Source organism: Eschscholzia californica, unplaced genomic scaffold (assembly GCF_041429995.1).
Source record: "Eschscholzia californica isolate CP2 unplaced genomic scaffold, dmEscCali1.0.p SCAF_6, whole genome shotgun sequence".
NCBI lineage: Eukaryota > Viridiplantae > Streptophyta > Magnoliopsida > Ranunculales > Papaveraceae > Eschscholzia > Eschscholzia californica.
Genome location: NW_028238483.1, coordinates 40,818,960 through 40,832,878, shown reverse-complemented (window position 1 = coordinate 40,832,878; position 13,919 = coordinate 40,818,960). Strand labels below are relative to the sequence as shown.

General features: G+C 34.5%; 3 protein-coding genes across 3 annotated transcripts; 2 read left to right on the top strand and 1 right to left on the bottom strand.

Moving 5' to 3' along the window:
• Positions 1-1,025: 1,025 nt before the first annotated feature.
• LOC147534912 (uncharacterized) lies at positions 1,026-2,518 on the bottom strand. Its single transcript, XM_086650152.1, has 2 exons — positions 2,242-2,518; positions 1,026-1,090 (listed from the first exon to the last, which is right to left on the bottom strand). Exons 1-2 carry the CDS (start codon positions 2,516-2,518, stop codon positions 1,026-1,028), a joined length of 342 nt encoding a protein of 113 aa, XP_086506278.1.
• Positions 2,505-10,298, top strand: TPR8 (Tetratricopeptide repeat (TPR)-like superfamily protein). The gene is made up of 10 exons (XM_086649419.1): positions 2,505-3,509; positions 4,882-5,123; positions 5,844-5,877; positions 6,319-6,458; positions 7,005-7,068; positions 7,160-7,259; positions 7,940-8,103; positions 9,210-9,256; positions 9,381-9,431; positions 9,577-10,298. The coding sequence occupies exons 1-10, from the start codon at positions 3,428-3,430 to the stop codon at positions 10,048-10,050; spliced, it is 1,398 nt and encodes a 465-aa protein (XP_086505545.1). The 5' UTR covers positions 2,505-3,427; the 3' UTR covers positions 10,051-10,298.
• A 1,064-nt stretch (positions 10,299-11,362) lies between these two features.
• Positions 11,363-13,567, top strand: LOC147534910 (uncharacterized). The gene is made up of 2 exons (XM_086650653.1): positions 11,363-11,892; positions 12,811-13,567. Exons 1-2 carry the CDS (start codon positions 11,508-11,510, stop codon positions 13,161-13,163), a joined length of 738 nt encoding a protein of 245 aa, XP_086506779.1. The 5' UTR covers positions 11,363-11,507; the 3' UTR covers positions 13,164-13,567.
• The last annotated feature ends 352 nt before the right edge of the window (positions 13,568-13,919 follow it).

The following is a 13,919-nucleotide window of genomic DNA, read 5'->3' as shown; positions in this document are numbered from 1 at the left end:
AAGGTTTCCATGGAATCCTTCTCGAGGTTCCCTTCGTCTCTAACCAAACAAAGTATTTTCCTTTGTCTGAGAGAACAAGTAGCAGAGAGTGAGAAAGAATGGCAGGACAAAGAGAGAGATAGTGAGAAGAGAGAGAAGAGGTGGTGGCGGCGGTGGTTGGAAGTTGTCACGGTGGAAGAGAGGGGAAGATGAAGATTAGGAGATAAGATGCATCTTAATAAATTTTTGGGCTAAAAACAGAGATGTTCCTTAAGTCATCTTCATTGACTCGATCTTTATTCTCCGAAGACTTTTTCGAATGCCACAAAGTTGGGGCCTTTCGTAGTTCATATTTTGGTTGAGTTCGCTACCAATGTTGGGTTGCTCGAGTAGGCTACATTTTTAGTATTATCGAGAGATTCGGAGGAAGCACATATTTCCTTGAAGTGCGTTAAATAGCTTCTTAACTCCTAGATATCGCAATATTCCACTTAACCTTTAATGGACAAACTATCATAGTTGGGAGCTATTTGCCTTAAAAAATGCAAAAAATTTCTCTCCGGTCTAGTAGCAAATTGCGTCTGAACTCTGAACGTGCTCCTTCGACTATATGAAATCGAGTACACGTAAAAGCAGTGAAGTGTACTTCATCGAAATGTTTAAGAACGACAATCTACCAGTGTTTAATCAATGGACTGACATTTATATGCAAATAAAAATTTGCAAGCAAACAATGAAGAATGACATTTTTATTTTGAAACCACCTATATCCAATACCAAGTCCACTGCAGAAGACCATTTGGACAGAGAGGCAATCAGAGTCAAAGTGAGGTCAAAATCGCAGCACAAATTTGCATTGATTCTTCATGAAAAATTTCCTCCCAGTCAAAAGAACATATAAAAATAACTTTCGTACCCATTAAATTTCTAATTTTGGGAGGATTAAAGGATGACCAAAATCAGACAAACATGAACTCTTTCTTTACCTGCAAACTACTTCTATTGTGAAATCCAAGGATGGTCTTCAGCAAGAACTTAAAACAACTTCATACCACAAATTTTGATGTAGATGTGTTCGATTCTTCTTTCCCAGTACCCACTTCAGCTACACCTGAAATGTACAAAAGCAAGGTTTTTAAGGATACAATATGCAAAATACCGTAACGAACAATTTGCTAAAATTGTACAAGGGTTTGAAAAAGTCTAGCAATCGTGTATAGAAGCAAAAAGAATCACAATTTTTTAGCAAATGAAAATGATTGAAATTAAGGAGTAAAGTTTTTTAAAACCTCTCGTCTCAGGACTCTGATCCATGTCGTACAAATGATAGGGAAGAACAGCAAATGAAGCAAGAAAAGACATGTTAGAAGCCTAAGATAGTTCACGTTATTATTTCCCGAGTTACTATGGGAATTGGGATAACTTATGAAAGTAATATCTGTCCTACATTCGTGTTTGTAGTGTGACGATGCGGAAGCTAAGATTATATTGAGGTGGTGTTTCTTTTCTGTCTAAACCTAACTCGTCTGAATCTCACTTGTCTGACTATCTAGTGGGACTTTGACTTATTTGTTTAGGCGGACAATAGTCATTTTAGGTTATTCTGGTTAATAGATTCTTGACGCATAAGTATTTTATATCTGAGACAACCCATTATAAGTCATTCAAACAAATTTGATGTGCAGTGACAAACAAAAACAAACATTCTAAAATAAAGTTCGACATTTCAAACCATTCATAGATGAATTAAAGAAAAATGAAAAACAACCTAACACTTAACACCTACAAGCACGATAAATAAACATTAAAACCTCGAACATTCAATAACGTTACTAAGATATCAGTATTTGATCATTGAATAAACTTCTTCTATCTACTTGGAATGCAAAGTGTAATCCTGCAATTTCATTACTTTTTGTTCATTCTCTCTTAGATTGAATGTGGCATCTATGACAAAACAACTTATCTCAATTCAACAATAACCTACAAAGTGAATTTTAAGCCCTAAAACAACTTACTCAAATACCAAAGATCATGGTGTGACTAGTGTTCTAGGGTTATGAACAAAATACCCAAGAAAGAAAAAGAGTAAAACCCTTAACCCCATTATAAACAACAATAGAACTAAGCAGGAAATCATCATAATTGATTAAGAATTTGATCTTATTGACCTAATTTCTTCCAAAAAAACATCTGATCATTTCTAACCCTAATCATGGTTGTAAACTGAGAATTAAAAAAAAAAGAGAAAGAGATTTATACCTTGTTGGGTAATGGGGGCTTCCCCATAAATGGCTTTGAGTTTAGAGAGAGAAAGAAAAGAAGAACCATCAGATACATCAGCTAGGAGTTGTTGTTTCCAATCCCACATTGATTTTTTGAGAGCTTTGTTAGTATTGAGAAGAGAAACCTTTTCTGCTTCAAGAGATTGAATATCCCTTTGTTGGTATACTGATCTTACACTTAGGGCTGCAAATCCACCAACAAGGAATGTATTTATCACAAAATTGCTGTTGCTTGCTCTTGCCACCACATCCATCATCTTCCTTGCCCACTCCATTCTCTCTCTCTTTCTCTCTCTAAACAGTCCAAAACTCAACCTTTCTTTTCTCTTCTAGAGCTTGTTATTGCTGAATTTTGAAGGCAAATTCGTGGAAGATCACCGAAGTTGGTGACTATTTGTGTATTTTGCCCACATTTTGTCAAATAGATGTTTGGCCCCTAAACTAATGATTCCATCTAAAGAAATGTTTCTTTCTCTAAAACAACATAAGCACAAACCACGCTTAGTACTTAAATCCTAGCGTCAACCGATCAATTTTCTCTCCTTTTCTAATACTACTTTCTTTCCCCTCTATAACAGGTTTCAGACAATCTCTCTTTCTCTAAGACCGACTAAAGTCTTAGGGACAACCGATCAATTTTCGAACGAAACATTTGGATGTCAATAGCAATATTTTGTTGAAACCATAGAATTTTAGTCGGTTCAAGAGATAGAAATCAACTAACATCCAAGAATTTCAATCGATTCTAGAGAGAGAAAGGAGAAACCAAAGTTAATGGTGGTGGAGGCTTGAACATTTACTTATTTTTTTAAGGTTGCTAGAAGGGTCACCAGTCAGTCTAAGACGACTTTTTATGGGACGTTAGATTTAACTGCTAAAGAGAGTGTTCGGGTCAATGTTCACCGATGGCGATTAAAGTAAGAAAACCACCCGCGGCTAGGAGCCTAGGAGCCAGTCGGCGGGGTCGCTGATACCACCAGTTCCCTTCCCTGTACCAATTACCATTCGCGCGTCGTATTATCAAACATAAGAGAGAGAGAGAGAAAGAGAGAGAAGTCTCGACTGGAGTCATCTATCTTCTCGTGGAAAAACTGTGAAGGAGGATTAAAAGAAAAGAAGTCTATAATAATCAGTTTTTCTCTCACTAGTTTGAATCATCAATCATGAATCAAATCGCAAAGTTGAAGACTGATTCTCCTATTTCTCGTAATATCGTCATCGCTTTCTTAGATTTTCTCAATTCAGGTTCCTAAACTACTACTTCAATTTTCTCTTTTTTTCTCCTACATGTTTATATTAGTATTTGATGTTATTAACTTGAATTCAGATCTCTCTTTATCATCTTTTTTATCTTCTTAATCGAGTTATTAATTCCTATGTGATTACTGTTCGAATGTTGTTTTTAGGGTTCAGTTTTCTGATCAACATACTCGATTAACAATTCAGTATGGAACAACCATTTTTCCTCTTTGTCCTGATTAGTTTTTCACTTTGTAAATTTATGATTGATTGCTTAAGAGTGATTTGGTTAGTTTTTAACATTGCTCATCTGAATGTTCATAACCCATACTTGATTTTGTTTTTCCCTGTTGTGTTAATGTCACTTTTGTATTATTAATCAGAAAGTTAACTAATTGGTTACATATGTCAAAGTTGTTTAGCTGATCTCGATCCCATTGAGGGGGTTTCTATGACTTGCCTGGCGTTTTATTCTTAATCGGTTCATATAAGCCGTTTTTCAATTGCATGTCAGCTTCGGTGAAATTGACATAAACTGTAGGCCTTGTGTTTCAAAAGCTTCTCTTTTTTACTTATCTAAATAACTCCGGGTGAAGTTTGGAAAGGAATTTTCTCTTGAAGTTTAGAATAATTCAGTATGAAAATCTTAAGGGGTTTCCACTTATTGTCTGAAGTTCAAATACTCGGATCACTAATGCCTAATATTACGCCATCAGAATATCAAACTAATAGCTATAGTTGTATGCTAACTGGTAGCCCAGTTGGTCAGTGCATCTACTTCGAAACGCGAGGCCTTAGGTTCGATCCCATGGAAGTGCAAATCCAGTAATGTTGAACTTGGGTATAAATTAAGTAGTTTCTGTAGGCTTTAGGCCATTTAATTCGTCGGCTTTAGGCCATTTAATTCCGTCGGGCTTTAGGTCAGTAGTAATTCGGCCGTTATCGTGCTTATCACATCGTATCGATGTATCAATGCCTTTGTAACGACTTTTGTCGTCAATATTCAAAAATAGCTATAGTTGTATGTGATGAAATTCTAATAAAGAGGAAATTTGAAGGCCTGTTTAGTAAATCACTTAGAGTTGTTCTTAAGTTGAGGATACAATGACAACATGCTACTTCATTGCCTTATATTCACGTACAAATATATTTGTGTCACTGTGATATCCAAAAGGCTAAATCAATTTATTGTCTGAGCAAATTAGTTCTTATCTCCATTTCCTCTCTCTAGAGCAGAAATAATAAAACAACAGTAGAACTGTAGAAAATAGTTCATGTTCTGATTTCTGGGAAGCCTTTTCCTCTATACCTGTCAGTTACTTAATTAATAAACTTTTCATTGTACCTTTGTTTTGGATGGTTTTTTCTTCTGGAACAGTTGAACCTGCTCCTGGTGTTGATCTTGAAGGGCTTGAGGTTGTCAGGGAGTGCTTGGAAGAGGTCTTTAGGCTCAATCAACCTTCTTCCGGTGATAGATTACAACCCGGTTTGTTGGTTGAATACTTTAGTTCTCTGGTTGCAAATAAACAGCAAGAAAGCAAACCGAATCCTAGTCAGCCTAAATCACCGGTTGATGCACCTAGTAGTAGTACATCATTCTCAGAAGCATCAAAGGCAAAGGTTATTTACTCTTCTGATCTTGATTTTGTTCATATTAGTTGGTTTACCTTGTTCCAATAAGCTAATTTAGTTCAAATTACTTTGCAACATTGTCTGTATTATTTTGTTTCTAGTCACAACCCGAAAAGAGTCATCGATAGTTCGAAGTAAATGTAGGTGTTAACCCGAATATGCTCTCCATGTCATTTTTTTTACATCTTTCCACTTCTCCCCTTCCAACCCAAAATATAGTGTCTCTTAAAAGTAATTCCCATGCCGCTTTTGCTTTGGGTGGTCGAGTTGGGCATGCCCAAATGTAAGAAATTATCTAGAATTTAATCTGTTGTATGCAAGTGAAGAAAGTGGCTCCAGTTTCCTCGTTATCTTGCAATGAAATAATAGGTGTTATATCCTTGGACATGTAGACAGTAGACCTTCGTTGTCCATCTTGTCTGTAAAGCCTGTGTTGAGGAACATCTTATAAGATGAAAAAAGTTGTAGGTATGACTTATGAGTCTTTAACAGTCTATTTTATGCGTTTAACTTCTTTAAAGTGACAAACAAATGCAGTCCTGGATCGAAAATTGCAGTTATTGCTTTTATGTGACATGCTCTTCCATTTTTAGTAGTGACAGACAACATCCACATGAACCCACATCATTGTTTGTGGAAACTATCTTGCTTTAAATTCTTTCATGTTGATTTTGCTTTCTTTCATGGTGGGATGTTGTCTTTGAACAGGATGAAGATACAGTTGGAGATTCACATGTCTCAGGTATGATTCCAAAATATCTTTTGATTTTGTTGGTTATGCTGGTTAATGTCTTTTGTTGCTGTTGATCTCAAAATATGCTTTTTTGTTTGTAATTGTTTCTTGTATGGGACTTGTTTATTCAATGCTTTTTTTAATAGTGTTAAGCACAGAACTGCACTGCTGTATGCTCCAGTTCATTAGAGCCATTTGCATTTGCTCCCTCCTCTCAAGCCCCGCCATTGCGTTAGTAATGGGTGATGCTTTTGGTCAAAGCACTAGTTGTATCATCCTCGTTGCATAAGATCTAGTGTCATGAGTCATGATAGGGATTTCTTGATGATACCATCCCATACTGGGTGGTTGGCATGACTCGCACTTTGCCTCAATTTTTTTCGCCTTCGCATCGTGACGTTTCTGGAAGAAGTATTTTATATCTTCACTGATGATAATTTCCATCAACAGGGATCTCTAGGGATGAATTGCTTACTCACTTCCTTGGTGCACTTGATAGAATTTGCTTCTTTAATACAACGAGGGATGACGCAGATGCAGGCTATGACCCGGTGGATAACACAGTACGTGTATTTTACGAGGCCGTAGAGGTATGTTTTAGGTTTTTGTGGATTGTTTTCTGCTGTTCGTATTTAATAGTACTTGTCACTAGTCACTACTCACTAGCCTTTACTTATGTTTCGGCATATGTGAATCTGAGATTTAAATTACTACTATTTAAATTCGCATTGTCTTGCTTTATCATATGTGATGTTCATGAATCAAATTTTATCCAAGTATTGCTTAAAACTAGAATGAACTGTTGAACACTAATCCTTCTGAAGTAAGATATTTCCAAGTTTGCGTAATTATAGTTCATTTTTTCTTTGATATTGAAGAATATGGTTATCTAAGTATCTTTTATGTTCTCTTTTTTTTTGACGTTATAGATGTGTGATGTGTCATTTCCTTTTAAGTTTTTTCATTCACCATTAAGTTTCCTACTCCCGTCCATGCCGTGCATAAAACTCTTATTACGTCGAATTGATCTGCTTGCTCATATCGGGCTAAATATTTCTTAAATCTTTGTAGCTTTGTCCTGGTGTACTTACAACCTATTGTTCTGCCTCACAAGAATGAATTATTGATTGTATCAGGAGATGGAGAAATCTGGAATTCAACTTAATTTGACCAACCTGGCTGATACATTCAAGTCTAAAGGTAGCTTTTGTAGCTGAAGCTCTATTGCTGAGTTCTATTGTTTAACCACAAAACAACTTGCGCTCTATTTCAAAACTTTTTCTTTTTCCAGGTAACAAGGCTATGCAGTCAAAGTCTTACTCGGAGGCAATTTTTCTGTACACCTTTGCCATTACACTTAGTGGGAATAATGCTGTGTACTATTGTAATAGGTAGGTGATAGCGAATAAGTGCTTTATTCATTAGTTGCTATCATTAATAACAACGACAAATGACAAGTACAATAACCAACTAGAAAGCAAAAAAAAAATATAAATTGCAGTGGCTGGATCTTTTATTACTATTAGCTGAATGATAAAAGACTACGAATTCCCCCTTTTATAGCTGTTTGCCGAACTGTGGCCTTTTAAGTCTTTAACAATAACTTGAAACCCTAGTTTCTATCGTAGGTAAGTCGACCATAGTTTTTTTTTCACGAAGGCAAGATTAAATGTAAGACCCCAAGGCAAAGTAAGGCTACAAGAAAGAATAGGAAATAAACGTGCCTTCCTATAGCAATAGATCAGCTCTTGCTTTTGGCTTTCATGGTTCCCGAGTAAGAACATATAACATTTTCAATTTAATGCAGTCTAATTACATTCTGTTGTTAGTGCAAATCTAGTTCCATTTCCGTTAAGATTCTTTGCTGGCGGTAACCTTTATTTGTCATTCCATGTACCACATAATTTCTTATTTGATTATGTACTTATTTGGTGCATTAGTAGCAAATACTAACTTGGGTTATTCCATTGAGTAATTTTTATTAGTATCAAACTTTTAATTCTCTCAAAAGGATCCAAAACATTTTACTAGATTCTTTCTTCTTATAATTAATCGTACTGCGGTTGTCCAGGGCGGCTGCGTACACCCAGATTCATAAACATACAGAGGCTATCAGAGATTGTCTCAAGTCCATTGAAATTGATCCAAATTACAGCAAAGCTTATAGTCGGCTAGGGCTGGCTTATTATGCACAAGGGAATTACAGAGATGCCATTAACAAAGGATTCAGTAAAGGTGCATATCTAACATTCACTCAACACTGTATCTTAAGTTGTTGCTTTCTTTTTACTTAATTGTTGAACTTATTAAGACAAGAGTCTCACGAGCATAGGACTGACTGCAACAGAAGATTCTAAAACTAGTGGGATGGGCGAACCACGTTATAAAACGATGAATGAATAATATAAAAGACTGATAGTAGATATGCTTTATCATGTGACCTCCGCACCCACTAATTACATATGCGGCTTTTTGATATACATTGTAACTTATATTAGAAGGCCATATCTATTATTGCGGTTTTGTCGTGCGTAACACATTATATAAAAGAAAACCTTGAAATAATAATAGAATGTAATACGTGTATGTTGCAGAATAGAATAGAAGAGCAATAAAAAACCAATTGTATTATAGAATACACTATACAGTACTTGAATGGAAAAGACCAAAAGTTCCTTGGTCATTCAAGAAGGCGCTAAATCAGAAACACGGGGAATCAACATAGCAAATAGAATTTTTTAGAGCCGTGGCATCATTCTTTGACAACATAGATGAAGACTAGAGTTTCATTCGGGTCATGTCATCTATACAGTCTGACTCTAAAATCTAGACACTGTTAGTCCTGGACTGAATAAGCCACAACATGCCACGTAGTATGGGCCATGTTGGTGCCTAGATTAGCATTCTTGTACAGCATAGAATGACCTCAAACACAGTGAAACCACTTGTTTACTCGTATTTTTTATTTGTATCTTATTACTTATGTTATATTTTTGTTTTAGTTTTTTATCTTAATTTATCTGTTAGTCTCTCAATATTTAGTTTTCTATTGTTTATATATATATATATATGTATATATTAATTTTAACTCATAAGTTAGTATCTACTACTTGAATTTCAGTGCAGAAAAAAAACACATGAACAACAAAAATGAGAGAAAACAAAGTTGAAAAGAAAAGCAAATGTGAAAACAGGGCACCACAGAGATTTACTCTTGCCGTGTCGGCATGAAAAAAACCCGTCAAGATACTCTTGTTACGACGAGTGGCTGATCTGTTGTATATTATAAAGATTAAGGCTGTAAGCAAACTAACTCCTGATTTTGTAATCCATATATGCAGCTCTACAGTTGGACCCAAGTAGCGAATCCGTCAAAGAGAACATTCGGGTTTGTCATATAATCCGTTCTATTTACTTAATGTTGGTTTTGCTTCAGTTGGTTCAGTGCTCTTGTTGTGAAACTCAATTAAAATATTTTGCTTCATAAATTTGGTATTTCGTTCTGATTACAGATGTCTGAGCAAAAATTGAGAGAAGAAATGCAAAGAACAGAACAAAATCAGGTAGCTTTTCAACCCAAACAACAACTCTTGATTAATATTAGGTGGTATTTTTCACTCTGGTCCATAACTCTGTATTCATGATACTGATATAGATTTATTAACAAAAACATATCTGGTAACTGGCAACTCTCTTCTTCATGAACAGAACTCAGGGTGGTTCTCAGGTAGTTACAGCAACCAACAACAAAATGCTCAGTCCGATGTAGGAGGAGGTTTAGGGAACGAAAACAACCCACCACCGCCGACATTCACAACCTCTATCCCTTTCAACGCTGCCAACCTGCCTGCAGATTTTGCGAACATGTTCATGAACTTTGCTTCAAATGCATATCAGGGCCAGCAAAATGCTCAAGAGAGCAATGCCGGCACCCAGGGAAGCCATGATGAACAACAGCATCACCAGCAGCAGCACCAACAACAACACCACCAGCAGTACCCACAGCCTGAGATACGAATGGACGGAAACATAAGAATGAACGTCAATGGAGAAGATGTGTCACCTGACGATCTAATGGGAACATGGAGATCAGTAATGGGTATGTTTACTTCTGGTAATGTTTCTCAATCTCATCCTCCTCCTGATCAACAACAACATCAACAAAGAGGACCCCAGCAATAGAGATTCAACTCCAATCTGATCAAACCCCTGTTTACATCGTTTACATGTTTTTGCTAATGAATTCTTAATGAGCCATATTATTGCCAGTTGGATCATAGTTGTTAAGGCTCAAGTCAGTAAGTATGGAATTTCTAGCACACATTCTGAAAGTGATAATGCCAGATTAGACTATACACCTCTCTAAACCATCTTTAAGGTGGTGTTTATTTTGATCATATTCCAATCTGAAACAAGTCGGGATCGTTTAATTGGTCGATTCAGCTGATTTTTGTTTTTTCTCTAACTCCCACGTCTGATATCGTAACAAATCTGAATCAAAAGTTTATTAAACTTGAAATGAATTTTGTACATCTAAACTAAAAAAAGCAAGTGAGAAAACATACTGATACAAGTCAGATTCAGACATTAAAAATACACTTCACTGTGAGACCCTTCGCCAATTGATATGGGAACTTTTGAGGTGATATCAGTGTTAATTTACCCGATTTTATGTGGCTCTATGATGTCTACTTAATCTTGAAGAGACCCTGTTTTTTATCAAAACAAAATAGTATGTCTTGGAATAGTATCTCAAATTATTCTGTGTCTCTTTTTCTTCCAACTTTTCTCTATATGCTTGGAGAGATACCCACATAAAACTACAAACAAATTTATGTTGAAACAATTGTTATTTTTGTCTTGGTTTTATACTTTAGATTGGATCATATACAAATTCTATTTGTGTAATGTAAATTTTAATGTGTCCACATAAGGTGTTTACTTAACGACTTAGAAACCCAAAAAAGTACTAGAGAAACAAAAATTACGAAGAACATGAACAGATTAGAATCCATGGTGTTCCACAGATGTCTAAGTTATTAACTGCGACATATTTCGATACTTTGAAGTATTTTATTGAATTATACTTGAATGTATTTCTTCACAAATATAGTTTTGTTTACCAAATATGAAGGAGAAGGAATTCAACAAAAAAAAATATGAAGGAGAAGGGGGTGGATAGGGGGTGGATAGACAGTATAAAAAATGGACCCACCATCAAAACAAAATTACTAACTTTAAAAGATGCCAAAGTTGAGCATAAAAATAGTGGATTCCACTACTATTCTTGCAGCTAAAAAAAATCCAGGGAGTCTTAGAAGTTGGCAGGTCGGTCACATGCTAATCAATCTTATTACACTTTAAAACAAGCAAAAAAATAAAAATAAATAAATATATTTTGTTATCAAAGTTAGGTTAGAGGGTAAAGGTTGCTATACTATCTACTCTCCTTATTCTTCTCTTTCTATTTGTTTCACACTACCTTAAAACTCCCACCTCTCTATCTCTTTCTCTCTCTCTATACACACACCCAATCACCCATCTCTTCTGTCTTCTTTCTCTCTCTAAAGTATAAAACCCTTCTTTCACACATTCTCATTTTCATCATATTGTAGTTAGTACTTGTTTTAATTTCAACAATGAACAACAACCACCAAATGAGAAGAGGGGGAGGAGAAGAAGGAAAGTCTTATTGTGATTGTCATCCAAATCAAGTGATAATAGGAATATGTCCCCTTTGCTTAAAAGAGAGGCTAATCATCTTGGCTTCAAAACAAACAAGCCTTAAGACTAAAAACAACTACTCTTCTTCTTCACTACTTCATCAAACTACTTCAACTACTACTACTCATAATGCCCTCATTCATGACAAGAAAATCACATCAGCCCTTGCAGTTAAAATATTTGCTCTAAGGTCCTTCTTTCATCGACACCTCGAATTTCGTGATCGTAAATCGTCCAACAATTTTATCGGCATCGACGATAATGATGATTGCCTTGATTATACATCCACCAGTCAAGAAGGTATTTATTTGATTATTTATCTTATTTGTATGAGTAATAAGTAACATATAAATTTGAATTTTTTATATTTCTTCCTAATTTTTATAAGTGTACTAACAAATTTTGATTATTTCCATTCGAAACTATAATTATGTAGTGAGTTCCTAAGACATATTCCTAACAATAATATTGTTTCTTCATCTCATATTTTAAAGAATAGACTAGGGAAATTTCATTAATTCTTATATGATATTGTTTATTCTGTTAATTAAGAAACAAAATAAAAGTTTCTCAATTCTAAAATGAACCAAACAAGGAAAAGCCTGCCCAACTTATATAAAAGGTAATAGAAAATGTCTATATTGTTAGTTAACTATTTCGGAGAATAACCAAAAAACTGATCTTATAATAGTCATAACATAGCCGCTACATAACCCAAAAAACAATAACTATTTTCACTGTTATATTGATTGTTTTTAAAATAGTCAAAGTATTTGAATTTAAACTTCGAAATAAAGTTTTCAATGAATAAAAATATTAAAAGAAAATCAGATGCTTGAAGTAGAGTATGTCTTACTACTGCATCTACATGTTCCTTAAGGTCATACTTTTATATTTTATTGGATGATTCTTAAGCAAGACTTGGTATCATATCGGCATCATATTTTATGTCAGAAGTTATAATCCGCTATCAGATTAACAATAATTGAATCGACTTATCATAGTTTATATGACCCAGATGTTTCCACCCAATTTTCACTAGAGGAGTTTTCCATTTCTGAAACTTAGCAATTGTTATTCTATGAAGAACAAAATTCCCCATAATTTTTTATTTTATTTTTTGATTAATTTTATATGTGAAAAGATGAATGTAGAATAGGTTTTAATTGTGTTTATCTTCTTGTTAATCTTATTGCTATCACAATGTTGATTGGACAGATTCATTTATATCAATCAAGTTCCAAGACAATGGAGTAGCTTCATGGGACAAGGGGACAAAGGAAGAAACCCTAGAAAAAACAAATACAAATTACAACAACAAATTGAACAACAAGGAGATCAATGTTAAGAGATCAATATCAAGTAATAATACTAAAACTAGTGTGGTTGAACATGTCAAACCACATGGAGTGCTTAGGTGGCGAAAGCGGATTGGTCAAATATTACAAATCATGAGATGGAGAAGATCATCTACTAATAAAACTAATGTAAACCATGTGATGAACAAAGTAAATGGAGGGGTTAAGATGAGAAAAAGTAATTGGATAAGAACTTTGACAAAGAGAAGATAATAGACAAGATTATATAGGAAAAGAACTATTTGGCAATTGTGTAGAAGTAAATGGACAACAAAAAGATGTTTGTTAGTTGTCAATTCTCTTCTTTCTTGTTTTCTTTCTTTTCTTCTTTTCTTGTTTTCTACCTTTTCTTTTTTTTTTCTTTCTAATTGGCCTACTACTTTATTAGGTGTTAGGTTCATTCAATGTGATACTGTAAAGTCATACATTATTTCAAGAGGAGGCAAAAGTCAAAAAGTCATCTTATTGTTTTGATATAAATGTTTGTGTTTCGGTTGTTTGCCTTGTATGTATAAAATTATGTGTTTGTATTTTAGTTAGGGTAATGGTATTTTAATCAAAAACTTTATAAATCATCCATCAATCAATCAATAAAAGATGGGTCATTATTATTTTCATTGTTGATTTTATAAATTAGTTTTCTATGTAATATTCTTTCTCAAGTTATTGGATACTATGTTCTAAAAATCTTCATGTAAGGGAACAAATTAGGTACCATTATATTCCATATCTAGTTTTTGTTGTATCATTAGAAAAATCAGCTGTGGATACTTTGAAATGTTATAAGCCACAACAAAAGGCATTTAGTCTAGTAAGAGAGTATTTCAGATCATACTTAGATTTTTTTTGTTGAACTAATGATCATACTTAGATGAAAGGAAAATATTATCGACCAACAGAAGGGTATACGTGTGTTCTAATCCTTCTTGAATGTCTAGACGTTTGATTTTAGGTAGAATTTCAAATCTT